A 21,415-nucleotide genomic window follows, 5' to 3' on the forward strand; every position below is an offset into this window, starting at 1 on the left:
CGGGGAGAACGGCCCTACCTGGAGCCTCTGGCAGAAAGCACCAGGGGAGACTCGAGGTCGACCCCTAGGGTTTTGGAGTCGTGGATACAGAGGATCCGAAGCCCACTACACTCCAACAGAAAAAGAGATATTGGCAGCATATGAAGGGGTTCGAGCTGCTTCGGAAGTGGTTGGTACAGAAGCACAGCTCCTCTTAGCACCTCGACTGCCGGTGCTGGGTTGGATGTTCAAAGAAAGGGTCCCCACCACACATCATGCAACCGATGCTACATGGAGTAAGTGGATTGCACTGATCACGCAGCGAACTCGAATGGGAAACCCCAGTCGCCCGGGAATTCTGGAAGTGATCATGGACTGGCCAGAAGGCAAGGATTTCGGAATGTCACCAGAGGAGGAGGTGACGCGTGCAGAAGAGGCCCCACCATATAATAAACTGCCAGAAAATGAGAAGAAATATGCCCTGTTCACTGATGGGTCCTGCCGTATTGTGGGAAAGCATCGAAAGTGGAAGGCTGCTGTGTGGAGTCCTACACGACGGGTTGCAGAAGCCAGTGAGGGACAGGGTGAATCGAGCCAGTTTGCAGAGGTGAAGGCTATTCAGCTGGCTTTGGACATTGCTGAGCGAGGAAAATGGCCAGTACTTTATCTCTACACTGACTCATGGATGGTGGCAAATGCTCTGTGGGGATGGTTACAGCAGTGGAAGCAGGGCAACTGGCAGCGCAGAGGCAAACCCATCTGGGCTGCTGACCTATGGCAAGATATTGCTGCCCGGATAGAGAATCTGGTTGTGAAAGTACGCCATGTAGATGCCCACGTACCAAAGAATCGGGCCACGGAGGAACATCAGAACAACCAGCAGGTGGATCGGGCCGCTAGGATTGAAGTGGCTCAGGTGGATCTGGACTGGCAACATAAGGGTGAACTATTCATAGCTCGGTGGGCCCATGACTCCTCAGGCCATCAAGGGAGAGATGCGACATATAGATGGGCTCGTGACCGAGGGGTGGACTTGACCATGGACACTATTGCACAGGTCATCCATGAATGTGAGACATGCGCTGCGATCAAACAAGCCAAGCGTTTGAAGCCTCTTTGGTATGGAGGGCGATGGCTGAAATACAAATATGGGGAGGCCTGGCAGATTGATTATATCACGCTGCCACAAACCCGTCAAGGCAAGCGTTATGTGCTCACAATGGTGGAAGCAACCACTGGATGGCTGGAAACATACCCTGTGCCCCATGCCACTGCCCGGAACACTATCCTGGGCCTTGAAAAGCAAGTCCTGTGGCGACATGGTACCCCAGAGAGAATTGAGTCGGACAATGGGACTCATTTCCGAAACAGCCTCATAGACACCTGGGCCAAAGAGCATGGTATCGAGTGGGTGTATCACATCCCCTATCACGCCCCAGCCTCTGGGAAGATAGAACGATACAATGGACTGTTAAAAACTACACTGAGAGCAATGGGTGGTGGGACTTTCAAACACTGGGATACGCATTTAGCAAAAGCTACCTGGCTAGTTAACACCAGGGGATCTACCAATCAGGCTGGCCCTGCCCAATCAAAACTTCCACGTACTGTAGAAGGGGATAAAGTCCCCGTAGTGCACATGAAGAATATGCTAGGGAAGACAGTCTGGGTTAGTCCTGCCTCAGGCAAAGGCAAACCCATCCGTGGGATTGCTTTTGCCCAAGGACCTGGATGCACTTGGTGGGTGATGTGGAAGGATGGGGAAGTCCGATGTGTACCTCATGGGGATCTGATTTTGGGCGAGAATAGCCAATGAATCAGATTGTGTGCTGTTAATTGCTAAGTAACACTGTCACTGTATGTCCTCATTGCTATCAGTTGTACTACAAGTAAGGCACAGGGATGATGGGATAAGAACTGATCTCAGCAGCCGGCGCCCAGCAGTTTCCTCAAGATCTACATCTTCAGCCTACAGACTGCGTGCATGAGCCACACCAGGTGCACCAGTCACAAGCTCCGAAAAATACAGCATGCAACAGACCAGCACCACCCAGCATCTCACCTGCCCTGAGAGACTGTTCTAACAGATGGAGCCCAAAGCCGTGGATTAAAAGAACTCAACGGACACTTTGGAGGGATGACCCATAAACTAAGGGTATTATATGTGTGTATATATATATATATATATAACAGGGGAAAGTGGTGGTAATTCATTGGAACCTGCTGGGCATGGCATAGATGGTATGGAATAAGGGGTGGATAATGTCCTGGTTCCGGTGGGGATAGGGTTAACTTTTCCTGGTATTCCATGCCATGTGAGCCACGCCCACCCTGAGCTGCCGGGGGAGGGGGCAGGAAGTTGCTGCTTAAAAGCGGGCTGGGGCGGCCCGGGTCCGGCCGGCGAGCGGTGAGCGGCGGGGGGAGCGGCGGTTCCGTAATCGCGTTTGTATATTCCCCTATCCGTGTTGTTGTTGTTGTTGTTGTTGTTTGCCTGTTCCCTTTGCTGTTCTATTAAACTGCCTTTGTCTCAACCCAAGAGTCTTGCCTTTTCTTACGATTCTTCCTGTGTTTGGAAGGCACGAGCGAGCGACACGTGGTTCTTTGTTGCCGTCTGAGGCTAAACCACGGCACCTTTAAATGACTTATTCTATATTCTTCCTTACTGACTCTGTAAAGTCACAGAGCTCTTTTGATATAGGGTTCACGCTTTCACCAGGGCACTGCATCATTTAGGAAAACATGTGATTAGTTTATACTACTGTTTTATGGAATTAAATACTCACTGTTTTTTTCAAGCAGGAGGTAATAGTCACTTTTATCTCATTTTCAGTTATAAAAAATGAGTTCTAAATGTTTTAAACTCTGCTCCCTGTTATCCACCATTCTTTGTGTTACAGTTCAGAATTTTGTCAAGTGCTTTCTCCAATCAAGATTTCATGGCTTTTTATCAGATAAAATGTCCTATATGAAGTAGAAAAGTAGCACTCCTCTTCCCATGGCATATGCTGGTTCCAGATATGTGACTATGTGCTTACCCTGTAATTTATCTACAGCTAAGTCTCACAGGAAGAGCTGCTTTCTCATATTATGGGAGAAAGTGAGTTTAAAGAAATATTGATTATAATAGTAGTCTTGCTGAGCCTATGCTTTTCTTTTCCCTTTACTCATTTATTAATGTGGACCTTCTTCCTGTAAGTGTTCAGTTTCTTCTGAAATGCACAGAAGAAATACTCTCCCACATGGTCCTGTTGCATTCTAGCTCCATAGTTCTGTCTTCATAAGCCCAAAGTCTTGTTCAGGAAACTACTAAAGCATCTCAGTAGAAGGAGAGGCAAAAGTGCCAACCTAAGACAATGTCTGTTGAGCACCTGTCACTTTGAATAAGGCTAGCAAACATGTTTTTTCAAAGGAACAATTTTCAGACAATAACAGCTAGATAGAAATATCAGTTTTGTGTGGTTTTGGTGCAAGCCGGGTGGATAGGCCATCTGACTCTTGCCATTTCATCTGTTAAGCTCAGAGAGTTTCTGCTTTCCTGACAGTCATGAACTTCCCAGTTCCCTGCTCCTGGCAGCTTGCCCATCCTCCTCTAGCTTGGCCATCCCCTATGCCAAGTATTTTGTGGGCAGGCAGCAGGGACAGGGTTCTGGCTGGCTCTTGGCTTATGGCTTTCTTCTTGTCCTGGCTCTCAGGGCTTGCTCAGTGAAGGACCTTTACAGGCCAGGTGGTCAGACTGCTTGTTCCAAATCTCCTAAACTGTAACAGACAGCTGTCAAGTCTGCTGAACACCTTTGGAGCTAGACAGAGGGTTTATGCACCATTTCCAAAGCACCATATATCTAGCTTTCTACCCCAGTCTGTAATTTCTTCTTTTAAAGGAGAATTTTTCCACACAGTGGAAATATTTGTTCTCTCACAATTATACTCTTGTTCTTTATCATTCCAAATGAAGTAATTTTACCAAGGTACTGAAAGAAAAAATACTCCTCATAGCTGAAATATGATTTCAAACATATCATAGATTATAGAATCAGAGAATCATAGAATCATTTTCGTTGGAAGAGACCTTTAAGATCATCAAGTCATAGAATCATAGAATCATAGATTGCCTAGGTTGGAAGGGATCCTTCAGATCATCCAGTCCAACCATCAACCTAACACTGACAAAAACCATCACTAAACCATGTCACTCAGCACTACATCTACTCGTCTTAAATACCTCCAGGGATGGTGCCTCAACCACTTCCCTGGGCAGCCTGTTCCAATGCTTAATAACCCTTTCAGTGTAAAAATTTTTCCTAATATCCAGTCTAAACCTCCCCTGGAGCAACTTGAGGCCATTGCCTCTTGTCCTATTGCCTGTTACTTGGGAGAAGAGACCAACCCCTACTTCTCTATGACCTCCTTTCAGGTAGTTGTAGAGGGTGATAAGGTCTCCCCTCAGCCTCCTTTTCTCTAGGCTAAACAACCCCAGCTCCCTCAGCCGCTCCTCATAAGACTTGGTCTCTAGACCTCTCACCAGCTTTGTTGCCCTTCTCTGAACACATTCCTGTACCTCAATGTCTTTCTTGTAGTGAGGGGCCCAAAGCTGGACACAGTACTCAAGGTGGGGCCTCACCAGTGCCAAGTACAGGGGGACAATCACTTCCCTGGTCCTACTCACCACACTATTCCTGATACAGGCCAGGATGCTGTTGGCTGCCTTGGCCACCTGGGCACACTGCTGGCTCATATTCAGACGGCTGTTGACCAACACCCCCAGGTCCTTTTCTGCCAGGCAGCTTTCCAGTCACACTTATTAGACCTGGAAGCTATGCTCATAAGCAAAAAATGGCAAAGACTCATGAATCATGGAGATATTAGAGAATGAAATAGCAAAAATACTGGACTGTGTGGTAGTACTGCTAAACAAAACAGGAACCTTAACTAAATTGTAAAAACTTATTATCTTCCATATAGGCTTTGCTCTAGATTAACTTATAAAGCTGTATTTCACTCGGAAGAGATCTGATTTATAACCTTGTGTGAATTGCCCAGCCTGATCAAAATGACTCATGACTTATGACTGAACCATCCAGCTACTGCACCTCTTCCACTAGGGAAAATTGCATTTAATACCAGTTGATTGGGATAGGTCACATGGGAAAACTCTTATGGTACTTTGTTGTCCTGGTTTGAGGTAAAACAAAACCAATTTTCGGTTCAGTAATTTTACTTTTTAGCTAAGCCTCTTTTAACTAACTAAAGTCTCTTAAATTAACAGCATATTGTGCAGAAATTGTTCACTCTCAAAGTGATAAGACCTAAGTTTATAATTTATGCCAAGGGATGCTATGCAGAGAGGATCTTGCTTATACTTATTGCTATAACAACCAAGGTCAGCTAACTTTGTTTTGTGCCCCATTAGAGGGTCAGAAGTGGAAAAGCGTAAGGGGTCCCACCTGCAGGGAGGAGCAGACAGGACAGGGGACCCAAAACTGACCAACAGGGTATTCCATCCCATCTGCCTCATGCTCAGTATAAAAGCTGAGGGATCAAAGGGTCAGCCCTCTTTCTTCAACGGCTGGTGTCCAAGGAGGACTCTGTTCATCTGCCTTTGATCCCAATCCGTGCATTCCTGAATCCAGATCGGGAATCCAGTTCCCCTGTGTTGCTGAGTCCAGTCTGGGACTTTCCCTGTGCCTGCTGGTGACTTGATCACCATCCTGGGAGCTTGATAGGGGTTTGTATATACTGTATCTATTTAATTATTTTATTTTTATTATTAATATTTTAATTGAAGTAGTTTAGTTTCTTCTAAACTCATAAGTCTCTTTCTCTCTCTCCCTCCTCTCCTTTGAGAGGGACGTGGGGAAGAGCATCTGTCATTCATTTCAGTGGCCAGTCCGGCCCAAACCACAACAAATACAAATGTCATGGTTTGGGCCGGACTGGCCACATTTGTATACATCCTGATTTTCTTCTTACCTACATGTGACTGCATTGGGTTTGTGTAGCAAGGTTTTGGTAGTGGGGGGCTGCAGGGGTGGCTTCTGTGAGAAGCTGCTAGAAGCTTCCCCTATGTCCGATAGAGCCAATGCCAGCCACCTCCAAAATGGATCCACTGCTGTCCAAGTCCGAACCAATCAGGAACTGTAGCGTCTCTGTGATAACATATTTAAGAAGGGGGAAAATAACCTGTGCAACTGCAGATGAAGAGAGGAGTGAGAATATGTGAGAGAAACAACTATGCAGACACCAAGGTCAGTGAAGAAGGAGGGGGAGAAGGTGCTCTAGGCACCGGAACAGAGATTCCCCTGCAGCCTGTGGTGAACACCATGGTGAGGCAGGCTGTCCCCCTACAGACCATGGAGGTTAATAGTGGTGCAGATATCCACCCTGCAGACCATGGAGGACCCCATGCCAGAGCAGGTGGATTCCTGAAGGAGGCTGTGACCCTGTGGGACGCCCGTGCTAGAGAAAGCTCCTGTGGACACATGGAGAGAGGAGTCCACGCTGGAGCAGGTTTTCTGGCAGGACTTGTGACCCTGCAGGGGACCCACGCTGGAGCAGTCTGTTCCTGAAGGACTGCACCCTGTGGGAGGGACCCCACACTGGAGCAGAGGAAGAGTGTGAGGAGTCCTCCCCCTAAGGAGGAAGGAGCAGCAGAAACAAGGTATGATAAACCGACCGCAACCTCCATTCCCCATCCCCCTGTGCCGCTTGGGGGGAGGAGGTAGAGAAAATCAGGAGTAAAGTTAAACCCAGGAAGAAGGGAGGGGTGGGGGGAAGATGTTTTAAGATTTGGATTTATTTCTCATTATCCTACTCTGATTTGATTGGTAATAAATTAAACTAATTTCCCCAAGTCAAGCCTGTTTTGCCTGTGACAGTAATTGCTGAGTGATCTCTCCCTGTCCTTATCTCGATCCATGAGCCTTTCAGTATATTTTATCTCCCCTGCCCAGTTGAGGAGAGGGAGTGATGGAGTGGATTTGGTTGGCACCTGGCATCCAGCCAGGGTCAATCCACCACAGTCACAAAACATGTTACACTAACTGGCTTTCTAGAACCTAGAGATTTAATTTCATTTGAGCTTTTTATCCCTTTGTGATAGTGTTATCAGTGCTTGACTGACCTGAGGATATTACTACCCAACTCTTAAATTTTAGACTGTATTTATGAATTGCTAATTTTTTATATTATTAAACATTTCAGTGTGAAGCAGTGGCTCTCACAACTAGTCAGGACATGTCCCTTTCTTCCCACTGTTAACTGGTCTGGGACGTTACTGCTGGTTTTGAACCTGATACAACATAGGCAGCAGGAACCTTCTGCTGCTGCAATCACTGCAACCACTGCCTTTGTGGAAGATGAATGTAATTCAGGAATGAACACAGACTAGCTCTGAGCTTGGGGATAATTCAAACTGCACTGAGGCAACTCTGCAAAGCATGAGCTAAAGGAATCCAGAAGTGCTGGAGTGGGGAAGAAATAATCAGAAGTTGAATTATAGGGTCCTTAATGGAGTACTTTCAGTCACAGCTAATTTCATATGTAAGAAGGTGCTAAAACTTCGAATGCTTGGGAAACTCTGTACAAACATCACAGTCAATTAATTAACACTAACCAAAAAACAGGTCATGATATACCGTGAATGATTCCATGTTGTTCCATCACAGAATTAGCCTGGTTCTGATTGGAATATGAATTAGCCCTGATCTTAACACAAGAAAGCCTCATACAAAATAAACTCATTTACAATGGCAGGCCCTGGAGTTTTGTTTCAAAACAAACACCCTCATTTTTACAACTAACACAGTATTAATCCTCTGAATCCTATGATAATTGAAGCCTTGGGAAATACTATAGATTTAAAGGAGCAGAGAGACAAAAGGAAAAGTATGGTATTTGTTGACTATACCCCTAGCAAACACACAGTCTATATAAATATAGAGGGCTGGAAATTGCTTCTTGATAGTGAAGCTTTATATAATTGTATCTCACATTAATTTTATTTTACTGCTCACAATTAGCAATTTTTCAGTCTTAAATATGTGAAATTAAAACCATAGATTATTTCTTAATTGTGCAACTCCTCAGTACTCAATTAGCATCGCTCTCCTTTCCCCTAAAAATGTAATACTGTACTAATGAAAAACAGGGCTTCTTTATTTGCTATGGCCTTGGGGTAAATTAGCAGTTTATCATTGTATCCTGCATGTTTAAAATAAAATACTCTGTGCAGTGTAACCATTGTACAAAATTGACATTAAGTAGATTCTGCAATTATGGACTTAATAAAAAATACAGAGTGCTGCCTAAAAGGGTTCTACGCCTATAAATTCTATTAGGCTGCTTTTAATATAGGACAGTAAAAAACTGCAAAACTAATTTAAAGGTTTTTTTTTTCTTTTACTGTCTCTGTATATTCTGTATGAGAATAATCAGGAAAGAGGTAAATTAAAAATAGCTTCAGTTGTATTTGAAAGATTTCTTATTATTTCAAACTGAGCTTTGGTAATAAAAATGTAGCTGTTGCTCTTAGTGAATGATAAATTTAAAGGCTCTATCTTATGTCTGTTAAATACTGCTATATATTAATGTAGTCACAAGTCAATGAAAAATTACTTAGATATGTGAAGTATTAAAACCATCCTCTTTAAATTAGACAAGCAGAAAGTAATTAATTAGAAATAACATTTCTTATTAAAGTAAACACCTGGTTAGGAAGTTCATTTGTAGTTCACTTACTGTAAAAACTCCATCCCTATAAACTCCAGAATTGCCCTTTCTTTATATAGCTCTGGTCTAGGAAGGTGGATTGACACGTGCTACTACAAGGAACTTGGGTGCTGCTTCTACAAAGAAGTGTTCCCAGAACTAAGATTTAATCTTGTTGGCCAATGCTGAATCTTTGTGGGACTTATCTATTAACTGTGACATTAAGCCTGGGGCCCCATATTTCAGCACCTAGCTTGGTCCATATCTTCATCCAAAATCTTCTCATCTTTGCTTGCTCTGTGAAGAAAAATCTAATTTCAGCCCTCTTAAATCTCAGGACAACACGTATTTCCTTTTTGTTTCACAAGACAGCAGCAAAACCTGACTGTCACCTTAAAGAAAAGAAGCACTAGGGAGTTTGGCTCAGGACTGAACCTTTAGACTTGAGTCTATTAGCAGATTCCCTCTGCTCTTTCCTCTTACTGACCAGCCTTTGCCATACAGTCCAGCCTGTCTTCACACATTTACATAAAATACTCAGGTACCCATGATAGCTGGTAAAATATCAGTGCAGCTTTGCCACTGGTGTGAGTGCCACTGCCTGCCTCTCTACTGCACACTGAGCCATTCCCTGGTGATGGTGGTTTTCTGTGTGGGTCAGGGATGCTCTCCCAACACCGTCAGAGTTGAAAGATAGAAAGTACCACTGAAATTGAAACAGTAGCTGGTGATACAGTAGCCTTGAACAGCTCAAAATGCTGGGGTGGAAGGCTCCTCAGGCCTTACTGATACTGAGTTAAAAAGAACATATAGTTCCCTCCTTACTGGAATAATGTAGCTAAGTTTGAAATGCTTTGTAAGCAGATGGGTTAAACATCTGCTAGGCTTAGTTTGATAGAAGGAAGCCTTGAGACATCGTATCCTTGAGTAGAATAGATAGGGAGAGATGCTAGAATAAGCTAGTTTTGTGAAAACGAGAGTTGCAAACTAGGCCAAAAGAAGAACTGAGTATGCACGAAGACCGAATTCAATCAGCGGACACGGTGAGGAAGACTATTGACGACCACCAGAGGACCCTGGAAGACCACCAATGGACGTGGATGCGCATGCGTCAAGGACATTTACATATATTAATGAGTTCTAGGTGATAACACAAATATGTTAATCATTTCTGGGAAATGTAATGAATATGTATATTCTGATTCCTTATATCCTTTGTAGTTGAGCAACTCGGTGTGCACAATAGGCAGAGTGATCCCCTGTGCACTCAGTGCTGCAATAAAGAATGCCTGCTTTCTAACACTCCAAAATTGAGTCTTAGGAGTCCTTAATTGTCGGCTTATGGTAACAAAATAATAAGACTTTGTCATGCCTTTCTTTTCCCCTTTCCTATTTTTAATCTTGGAGCCAACTATAATTAATCCTGTTTTCCTCCTACTCTCCTGGGATGCTTTTCTGCCCCTCCATTATGCTATGGCTAACTCTCAGTAAACTCATCAGCAGCTACACAAGTACAAAGAGGTGGTGGAAGAGAGGCAATGCTGAGAAGTAGTTTTTCACACCAGACAGGTTTTCCCACCATATTCTCATAGATCTAATTCATGCCTCTTGTGTCAACAAAAGCTTGAAGTGTATATCAATATTTTCATTCTTGAAACTAAACCAGCAAATATCAAAAAAGGATAGTAATTTTTCAACTGACACCTTCTTTTGTGGCAGCACACAATGTGGCGTGACTGAGATACAGCCTGTTTGATTCATGCACTTGAGAGAGGGCTGGTTATGGTCCGGTACAGATCATTCTAAACATTGACAAATTACCACCTTTGTGTGAAATGGTTGAGGTGGGACCACTGCCCTTTGACAAAGCAGAAAATGAAATTATTACTATTAGATTCTATTGATTTGTCTTGTTAGAGCATTTGTACTTCTTCCCAAAGGTTAATTGGACTTGAACTCAAGAAATTAAGAGGTCAGCTAGGGTCACAATGACAGCAGGCAAACATTTAACTTACCACTACTAATATTCGTCGGGGAAAGTACATACTGGAGTTCTTCAGCTCAAGGATTTGCTATAAAAAATAATTGTTTGTCTACATTATTATATAAGCTGTAGGTGTATGTGGTAAATATGCTCATTAACATTCTGATTTTCATCAGATACTGTAACTCAAAGATCAAGAGTATGACTCTAGGCTCAAGACAATTTGTTTTAATAACTTGCATGAATATGTCAATGTGGGTCACAAAATTTTCCTTTTAGAAATGTTAAGAAATTCAATGCAAAATGACCTGAAAAAAATTTCAGTGAGTATAGTGTCTGTGGCATGATTTTAAATCTCTTTACTTTGGGAATTCTTATGTTAACTTTGTTATTGTCGTGATTTTCTGTGTTTGATTCTTTCTGAATTTGCAAGTGCAGATTAAGAGTAATTGTAGTAATTCCCTAATATTCTGTTGGTGAAAAAATCAGCATTAGTTATGACAGGATTGAGCTCTTCTCTCACACATTTTCACTGTTTTAAAATATATTATAATAAATAAATATATTATTTAAATATATTATTCACATATACTTCTACATCTATGTCTCACTCTCTGTGTATATATATGGGATATGTGCATATATATACATACACTTCTTTTTCAAAACATGTTATATATTGTTTATATTTCAAGATACATGAGGATTAATACTATTTAGTGAAAGGTCAAAATTATACTCTGATGTGATATGCATTTATTTTAGTTTATCAGATTAACGGGCCAGATTTTTTTACTTCATCAAATTTATCCTTAGCACAAGAAAAGAAGAGTATAACAGTTTTGTGGCCTTCACAGGCTGGAATTTATTGTGAACTGGAATAGTTGTATATACATATAACTGCAGAACATTTTCTTTGTATATTCAGCTGATTTAGAGAACGGGGGAAAGATTATGATTGGGATGGAAACTGAGTATGAGTCAGAAAAAAAAAAATTTATGATTCATTAAATACTAATTCCATTGTTTTTAAGTGTGTGGATGTCGTGGTTTAACCCCAGCTGGCAACTGAGCACCACACAGCTGCTCGTTCACACCCCCCCAGTGGGGTGGAGGGGAGAATCAGAAGGTTAAAAGTGAGAAAACTCATGGATTGAGATAAAGACAGTTTAATAATTTTTTTTTTTAAATTAAAAATGTAAGAAAAAAAAACAAACAACAAAAAAGAGAGAAGAGAATAAACCCCAAGTAAAACAAGTTATGCAAAAGAAAACAACTGCTCAGCACCAATCAAGCAATGCTCAGCCAGTCCCTGAGCAACTGCAGCCCCTGCCAACCTCCCCTCCCCCCCCAGTTTTGCTGAGCACAATGTCAATATGGTATGGAATATCCCTTTGGTTAGTTGAGGTCAGCTGTCCCAGATGTGTCCCCTCCCAACTTCTTGTGCACCTCCAGCCTACTCCCTGGCTGGGCAGTCTGAGGAGCAGAAAAGGCCTTGACGCTGTGTAAACACTGCTCAGCAATAGCTAAAACATCCCTGTGTTATCAACACTATTTTCAACACAAATCCAAAACACAGCCCCATACTAGCTACTATGAAGAAATTTAACTCTATTCCAGCCAAAACCAGTACAGTGGATTTGGTAAATGGCAAGGTATGAAACTATATTATATTGCTTAGAAACTGACATAATACTGAGCTGATTAATTTTCCTGGATATATTTGTAGTGCATGCAATGAAACAGAGAGTCGAATATGGTGCAATCTGACACCATTCCATTGAGAAAATTGTCCCAGAGATTTTCAGATAATTCTCTGAAAAGACAAAAATGTGATAAGATTAAGTTAATTAAGGAAGAGTATGATGCTCTCCTGCAGAGATTGCTTCATTGTGTATACAGCCAAGGAGACGCCTGCATTTTGGGTGTTAATTGATTTTTTTTGTTTGTATAGCAAGCCTTTTTCTCCATGACTGATATAGGCAGAAATTACTAAAACGAACAAGAGCTGGGGGAAAAGCAGGCAGAGATGCTAACAAAGATCCACTCAATCTCCTTCTTTCAAATTGAATATTAAATCATATCCACAATCTTACTTTCTACTTCTTCCAGTAATGTTATAAAACAAAGGCATCAGAAGAAAAAAAAAGGCTGAAAAAAAAAAGATCTGATAACTAGAAAGGTATAGACTGAATTTGGACACTAGTAGTGACTGCTGTGGTACCGATTATAATCAACTTTTCTGGAAATATAAAGGCACCAGAAGAATTAGTCTAGAAACACTTGGCCTTTGCTTATTTACTGCAAAGCCTAAGAAAAAGATTTTTTTTCAATTAATGGTTTTAATGCCTTTTTCATCAAAGATTTTTCAAATGTCAGAAAATAAGGACCTGCAAAACAGGCAGAGGCAATCAAGTTTGAAGACATTTGTTGGGGAGGCAGTTGCAGGCCCCTCATGTAGCTGGATGTGAGTCAGTCAAGTGCAGACAGAATGGAATCAACTGATTTGGTGAAAAGGCCTTCATGTCAAAATAAAATATGTGTATCTGTCTCTTCAATAGATACACACGGGTGAGCAGGCCACATGCAAGAATTACTAAAACAGAGATCTAAGGAACAAGAGAAAATTTTTACACATTCTGAGACACGTTCCCTTAGGGTCTTTTTTCTACATAAATTTGGTTAAGGTTTTAACTTGTCAATGTAAATCGTAGCATGGTGCATCATATGAATGGCAGTTAGTGACCAAATTATGTCTCCTGATGTCAATATAGGAGACAAAATTAGTTTGCATTCACACAGAAAAAAATAACCTGTTTATATATAGTTTAATTAGTTTTGCAAATCTCCCACAAACAACAAAATCATTGGTTTTAAGTTTTGTACATTTTATTTGTAAAAGCTTTAAGTAAAGAAAGATAAAACAATCATAGCAGATTGTGAGTATTCTGCTCATGTATAACAGGTTTTTTTTCTGAATGAAACAACATTGCGAGTATAGTACTGAACTATTTATGTATGCATTTATTTAATGTGACTTCTGCAACTGTCGTTTTTGATAAAAAAATAGAAGCCTTCACTGTAAAAGCATTTTTCTTCACTCTTTCTTGAAGAAGATTTGGATATATTTTTTGAAGAAGCGATTTCCTTATTTCCCTCTTTTGCCTTTTTCACATCCTGTCTTCTTTTCTAAATTCCTGTTACCTCAGATTTTCCTGAGTTTTGGTCTCATGTTCAGACTCAGGTTTAGACACATGAAAACTGGGTTGTTCCACATAGTTTCATCTCATCCATTCAGAACAACCAATTCTGACTGTACTTAAATGAAATCAAACTGTTATATCACAGATTGTGCTGTGAGTGGTGGAAGTGCAGTCAGAAAGAAAAGCTAACTCAAGATCTTAATCCTGCTATTGACATCTCTCTGGACATCTTTTATAAAATTGACTTCTCAAATCAGATTTCCAATTCATAGTTTATGATGGTTTTCATAGTCAAATACCATTAACACTTTAAAGATGCCAGGATGCAATCATGACACACACAGGACAGAAATTACTAAAATTATTAATAAATATAGTAGTAGCCCTGGGCCTACTGTCAAACTTAGAGCAGTAGGGACAGGTATTTGTGTTCACCAGACCTATCCATTACAAATGTTTCCTGAAATATTTTTCAATCTAAAGTGAGATTAATAGTACTATATAGAAGTTAAAATGCATCTGTGGTGTCGTATAAAAACCACAATGAAAGACTATGTCTGTGTGCCCATGGTGGGTCAGGTGCTCTCAGCATGCTGCTCCGAGCCTTGCCACACATTGAACAGCAGACCATGGGGTTTCCTTCTCGCCGAGGAGCCCAGGACTACCTGAAGCGTGCACAAGGGGCAGGCCTGTGCCACGGTCTGGCACACAAGAAACTGCTTTAACCATTTTAGTTTGATATACATAGCAAATATCACTTCAGTGATATCATGAACATATGCCAATGAAATAAGGAGAGAAATAAGCCTCATAACTGACCCCATTTTGATAATATTGTAGGGTTATTCTTTCAAAAAGAAAAGAGTCTCCTATGACAATAACCCATCTTTATGGAAGTGGTTTTGATGCAGGGTGTAGGCTGACTTAACCTTGGTGACACCTCCAACCTAGATGGACCATTATCCTCATCATTGTTTGGTTCCACTTGCAGAGCCTCATACCTATTGTACAAGGGCACCTGGGAAGGTGAGGTAGTCACAGTGGAGATGCGCCTGCTGTGTCAGGCAGGAAGCTGTTGCCATTCCCCCCTATCCCTTGACTTACATCAATAAAAGGTAGATATTATCACCATTCAAAGTATTTTCTGAAGGGTTGAACACTCAGTAAGCCCTACCAAAAAATTAGTGGGTAGCACTGCAGCCAAAGCTTTTCTGAATCACATATTAGGAGATCAATGTAAGTTTTGGAAATCTTGGCTTAGAATGTGGGAAATACAAACTGAGTTTACTGACTCAGTGACGAAGCCTCCTTCAGTCTTTTCTCTTTGGAATCAAAACTTCTCTAAGGCTATAAATCTCCCTTCCCTGTTGCAACAAAACATACAGTCCTTCTGGAAAGGTTATAGACAATTCACTGGATTTAATGGCTATTCTTCCTGGGAAAGGACTTCCAAGTCTGAATATCATGTATATTCCTGAGTAGTATCTCTAGCAAAATTTGTGGATTTTAATCCATTCTCACTCTAAGCAGAGGTTTAGTGCCTTTCCCTTTCCCAATTGTAAGAGTTATATTAAAAATTCTTGTCTTTTTTTCTTTTTACAAATGGCACTTCAGCACTTCTATGGCAAAGTGTTTCTTGCAGTGCCGCTTATCCCGGTGTCAGCCATACCATTCCCTTCTCAGGACAAGGAGAGGCAGAAAGAGCTGGCAGGAGGATCAGGGGATGCTTATTTTTTGCTCTGAGTCTTCCTACACTGCTATGTGCATGGTAGCACATCATTTCAATCTGTGAGCATCCCCTGAGTGATACTCAGTCAGCCATAAGCCTGTGTGTTGGCAGAGGATGTCCTTTAACAACACCCAATCACTCAGTCAAGCAGACTAAATGGGGTAGCAGGCAGCACCTTCACACCAGTGTATGCTAACTGAGCTCTCTGTTGATGTGTCTTGACCTCGTAAGAAGACACAGCAAAAAGGCCAGAGTGAAGAGTAGAGAAAGGCTAACCTTGCCTTGTCTGCTAAAAATGGCAGTTTCCTTTACTCCATTCAGTCAGAAACAAACATATTTTATATATGTGTGTGTGTTTACATGAGAGTGTGTGTGTGTATATATATATAAGAAAAATAAAACTTCACACACAATTTCCTTTTTGCAGTATGGGAATGTAACCACTATATGACACCAAGAGATAGTTCCTACAGACCTGATTTTTTATTCTTTATTCATCTGCCTGTTCAAAAGGTGACATTCTTGCTGAGATTGTAATTAAGATTACAGAGCTAGGCAAATTAAGTGATCTGGCAAGTATTAATAGTTACCTTACTTTAATATTACCAATTACTGTCCTAGTGTGCAAAGAGCTTGGAATTTATGATCATTTGGACAGTAGATCTCAAACATCACCTCTCCTTCCCTGCTGTGTTTACCTTTAATTGGTTATTACAGAAGCATCATTTCTATTGCCACAGCCAAGAATCTGCCAGTGCTCCTACAGCAAACTTCCCAGTTGTGGTGGCTTACAATTCATCTCTGAGAATCCACCCAAGGTGAAAACCTGGTTTTGTCAAACCTCGGTGCAGGATCATGTATTTATACCAGTCCTTCTTTGCCCTTCTCTATTACCTTCATCTTTCTCTCAAAATGAGCTAAAGCTTCAAGGTTTGATAATAAGAATTAAGAAATGTTTTTCCTTGCTGAAAGGAACGTCAAAATTATCAGTATGAATTTCTGAGATTTATTTTTTGGTAATGGAAAAGAGGAAGCATGTTTGAAATTATCCTCTTCTGTTATTTTAATAATTGTCAGTTACACTACCTTTTCAACCAAAAAATTTATAAGTATCCAAGGCTGACAGGTCTGCATGGATGTTACATTAACACAAGATGGCCCAAATCTCTAAGTGGTGGACAGAAATTTAGTCCCATCTGTCTGTGTATAAATTCATAAAAGCAATATCATATGACTAATGTCACCCATTAATGTCAATTAGAGATGTAGAGCCTGCTTGGTAATACAGAGATTTGGTTTGGTCATGCAAAAAATATGCAAGTCTTTCTTAGAGAAACAATACTCTTGAAATCTTTTAGTAACTCCTTCAACCTCCTCCCACCATCTCCAAGTACTAATATAACTAAGCAATAACCTTTCAATGAAAGCAATCACTCATAAACATTCATTGGATTACAACAACAAAAAAATGGAGTAGAGTAGTTTTTCTCATATGAGCGTGTTTCAATTATGCCCATGTGTTTCATACACCTCAATATTATTACTGAGAAATTTGAACTAAGGGTGGTTGTCATTAAAACTTTAGCAGTTCCCTGCTGTGTATATTGTAGTCATCACAGTAGCAATAATAACTGGACGACAGTACTTATGAAGATCTTACTGGTGAACTCTACATATATAAGCAGCAACAGAGAATACAACATAAACTCCTGTTGAGAATATTAACGGGTGTGGGAAAGCAATGGAAGATCAGCGAGGAGGATTGTAAATACACTCAAGGGACTCGCACCTGGGGTACTGGAAAACACATATATCACACCAATTGTTATTCAGTCCTGGGTGCTTGCAAGGAAAACACTTGCACTTAGGTAACAGAAGTCTTCGATGGACTCAGGGACACCTTATCTAGCCACTTGAGAATCCTGGCCTGTTGTGGAAGAAGATCAAAGCACAGTGAGAAAACTATGCCTGTTTGAACCTTATAAATACCAGCAAGAACAGGGAGTCCATGTGTGCTCTTGCTAACAAGGACTCTCTCGCTGACAAGGACTCTTGCTAACAAGGACTCTCTCTCGCGCTACAGTGCCCGTGGTCCCTGCTTGCGTGCCTCTGCCCGGGTGTTGCTTCGGAGATTCCCCGGTCTGCAAGGTATCAAGATTAAATTTGTTCTTTGCCTTTCATCTGTGGTTTTGCGGTTGTTCCTGTGTCCTGCCTGCATTGGCTCACACATTTGGCGTAGTTGGCAGCTCCAGGAGCAACTATGCCATGGCTGAGGAAAAAATGGTGGGCTGGGGGGGAAACTGAGATGTCTTCCTATATTTCAGGATGGCCCAGTACTGAATATTGGACTCCCATTGCTGCTTTTCTGGGTCAATTGACTCTGCCGCAGGCATGGCCTGAATTAGATGACAGAGCAGTGATTACCCCCCAGGCAATTGAAACAGCTATGCATCGGTTGGCATGGAAAATGGCATCGCATTCTTCATGTGAATTAGCAGGGAAATTAGGATGTGTAACCAGTTCTTTTTACAGAGATTCCAACGTACAAACCAGAGCTCACACAAAGAAAAAAAAAGTTAACTCAGCTTTATTGTGAAGCCTTGCTAAGCAGTTCCCAAATGTCCCAAAAGCTGCTTAAGAGAGTCTTACCAACCCATAGATCATAGTAGCACCAACGAGCAGCAGGATAATGAGGAGCCACATCAGTATGGCAGAGGGAGGTAGGCACAGTGCCTTCAGGGCATCCCATGTATCTTCAAAGTGCACTCATGTCTGTCTCTCTCTCCGGCCCGAGACAGTCCCCCTTATATCCCGCACCGGATTGAGTGGAAAAGTACAGGCTAGAGTTGCTGCACACGTGGCCAGCGCATGCAGCGAGCCCCACCACACTCGTGATCCAGCTTTGCTAACGGCAGCTGTCTGATACGTGACTACATTGTTGCACTCCCTTCTTGTTGTTTTCTTCTTTGAAAGTCAGGTTCTCATGGATACGCACGTAGTTTTTGCAGCAACAGTACTGAGGTCCTTTTTCTCGGCACGTATACTGGGTTTGGTTCAACTAGTAATTTTCCATTGTGTCTCACTCGGACCATCCTCTATTATCCCTTACACAGGATGGCTTTTAGCTACTGGACTTAGAACTCTTAATCGTGAAGTTGTTGCATTACGTAGTAAAGTGAGAGAATTGGAAAAGGAATACAGGAGTTTACAGGATGAAAAGGTGATTGCGCAAGAAGTAATTACTGTTCAAGCAGAGCGGTGCCAGGAGCTGCAAGATAATGTAGACCGGTTGGTAGCATGTACTGTTAATAAACAAAGGGAGAAATATGGGAAAAGTAAGCTTTCAATTTCCCAAGTTTGTGCTCTCACCACAAAATGGTCATGGGATCCTGAGGAATGGGATGAAAATATTTGGAGTGAGCCCTCAGACTCCAAGACTGAGTTTGAATTTGATGTGGACTTAAAAAGCAGTGAGGTGGTGGTAGCACGACCCCTCATTCAAATGAGGGGGGAGCAGGAACAAGCAGACAGGGGAGTGCAGATCACGCGTACTGACACTCCGAAAGAGTTAAGGGAATTTTTAGAGATTTAGCAGCAAATCTGGCATGGATTCTGCCAGCTTGGGATAGTTGTTGCATGAAAGGGGCAAAGCGGTTTTGGCAGAAGATAAACCCCCTTGCGTTCTAACACTCCTCACCGAGGTGGGAGGCTAGGTGCAGCTAGGTTTAAATTCTGAGTGATGCCCAATTCAGCACTATCAGTCCAATCGCGTTTAATATGTATTAAACTATTACAATTTGGATACATTAATAGTGGACTGCACCTTCAGTCTAGTCATGCTCATGAACTAGCACGGCCACTCTCCAGTCTTTGGTCACGTTCAGTGAGAAACCGAAACGACTAGCTACTTAAACAGTGCAGTTTATTTAAACAACAGATATATAGGTTCTCAGGATTGCCGGTGATAAATACACTGTCTGCAAAGCACGTGCAAATGAAAGTATTGTTACATATACAAAACGCATGACAAAGTTATAAACGATACAGCCTGGCTATAAATGTAGGAAAGAGATTCTCTAGAGAAATTTCTAAGTTCCTCGAGAAAGCACTCGGTATAATCTAAGTCTTACCCAAAGGCATCCCTATTGGGGGGAAGAGAGGCTCAGCCCGTCGACTGATCCCAGAAGTCAATGATGGAATTCTTTGAGATGGTGTCTTCCCTGGGTATCCCCCCTCTCTCGGGCTATTTTTACACTATTTGTTATCTTCCAGGTGGAGTTTGAGTGACTTTAGTCATACATACTTTTATCATGATTGGTGTAAATTTCTCTCGCTTCACAATTAAAGGTATAGTTTACGAGAAATTCAGGGCGCAGACTCAAGAAGGAGTGCTCGCACCTTGGAGGTGGGTAGCCTTCGGGATGGAGGTGTGTTTTGGTATTATAATGACATTAGAATGAGCAAAGTTCGCACAAAGGACAGCATTTCATCAAAATTTGACAAAATGTTGGCTCCGAGTATCGAGCGGGCAGCTAATTGGCAGCTTATCTGTTTCATGGTATCATCCCATTCCCGTATCCGCTATACATCATAAGGTAAAGCCACGGAATAATTGCATCCCGCCCCATACCTCTTGTAGCTTCACAAGCATCCTTATCAGGGAACCACAGGTGTTGTATTCTTCATGCCAGCTGTGGCTATTTTCTACCTCAGAAGCCTCTTGATTTTATACTTGTCCTTAATGTGTGAACAATGCTGTACTTTTGTATTTTTAGCCAATTTAGTAATTATTCCACAATAGTGGAGATGCATCTATCCATTTATCAGAGAGTGAAAAAGATTTATTAAGCCCTATCCCCATTCGTGATCAGATATGAGGATATGCTCAGCTGCAAAATGTCAGAGGTCCTGATGGGCAAGACATTATTGCACCTGTGTTGTATCAGTGGTTGTGTGCAGCAGTTTTAACAGCATATACAGAACTTGTTGAATTAGTGTCGTCCCTCGGAAACTGGTGTGCAACCAAGAAAGGTATTAATTTGGTGCGGCAGATGGGGATGGCTCACGTGTTGGTTACAGGATGCAATCCGGACAGTGTAGCAGTGACGAGAAGTATCAAAATGCAGTTTTTGAGAGGAGCGCCTGCCTCACTAAATCCCTTGGTTATACCAACAGTGACAAATGCTATGGGTACTGTAGGTGCCCTAGGAAATACCTTGAGGGAAACTGAGACTGTGATTTCGGGATCATCTGTGTGGGTGGTCAATAAAGGAAAGCCGACAAAACAGAAAGCAGTTACAGCATGGGTGACAAGGAAACAAATGTGGAATGATTTTTGTACAAGCTGTTAGCCCACAATCAGAAAGAGATGGGATCACAACATCAGAAATGTTTCCCCGGTGGCAAAGGTTAGCATTTATGCAAAAAAGCCGACCGCCCCCAGCCCCACCACCAACTCCGCACCCCCCCTCCACCCTGCCTGACACCTCAGTGCAAGATGTGACCCGGGAACAAAAGCAATATACTTTCCAAGTATTGCCTCAGGGATACACACACAGTCCCTCCATTTGCCACCTAATGATAGCAGCTGATGTAGCAGTATGGTCGGGTACCATTACTGTTTACTATTATATTGATGGTCTACTGATTATGGCAGAGTCACAACAAGAAAATGAAGCAGCTGCCGAATTGCTGAAAGCGCATTTGCAGGACCGAGGCCGGGCAATTAATCCAAAGAAAATACAGGGCCCTAGTGCTACTGTACAATTTTGGGGAATAGTTTGGTGTGGACAGATTAGAGAAATATCAAATCAGGTA

At 41.9% G+C, this 21,415-nt stretch overlaps 1 protein-coding gene across 1 annotated transcript in view; it reads left to right on the forward strand.

Annotated features, from left to right (window-relative positions):
• Positions 1-20,649: 20,649 nt before the first annotated feature.
• The window catches only part of LOC128901902 (uncharacterized), a 95,836-nt gene continuing 95,070 nt past the window's right edge, over positions 20,650-21,415 (forward strand). Inside the window, 1 exon segment of the mRNA XM_054184050.1 lies at positions 20,650-20,793. Within this exon segment, the coding sequence (XP_054040025.1) occupies positions 20,650-20,793 (144 nt within the window).

This window comes from Rissa tridactyla, chromosome W (assembly GCF_028500815.1).
Source record: "Rissa tridactyla isolate bRisTri1 chromosome W, bRisTri1.patW.cur.20221130, whole genome shotgun sequence".
Classification (NCBI taxonomy): domain Eukaryota; kingdom Metazoa; phylum Chordata; class Aves; order Charadriiformes; family Laridae; genus Rissa; species Rissa tridactyla.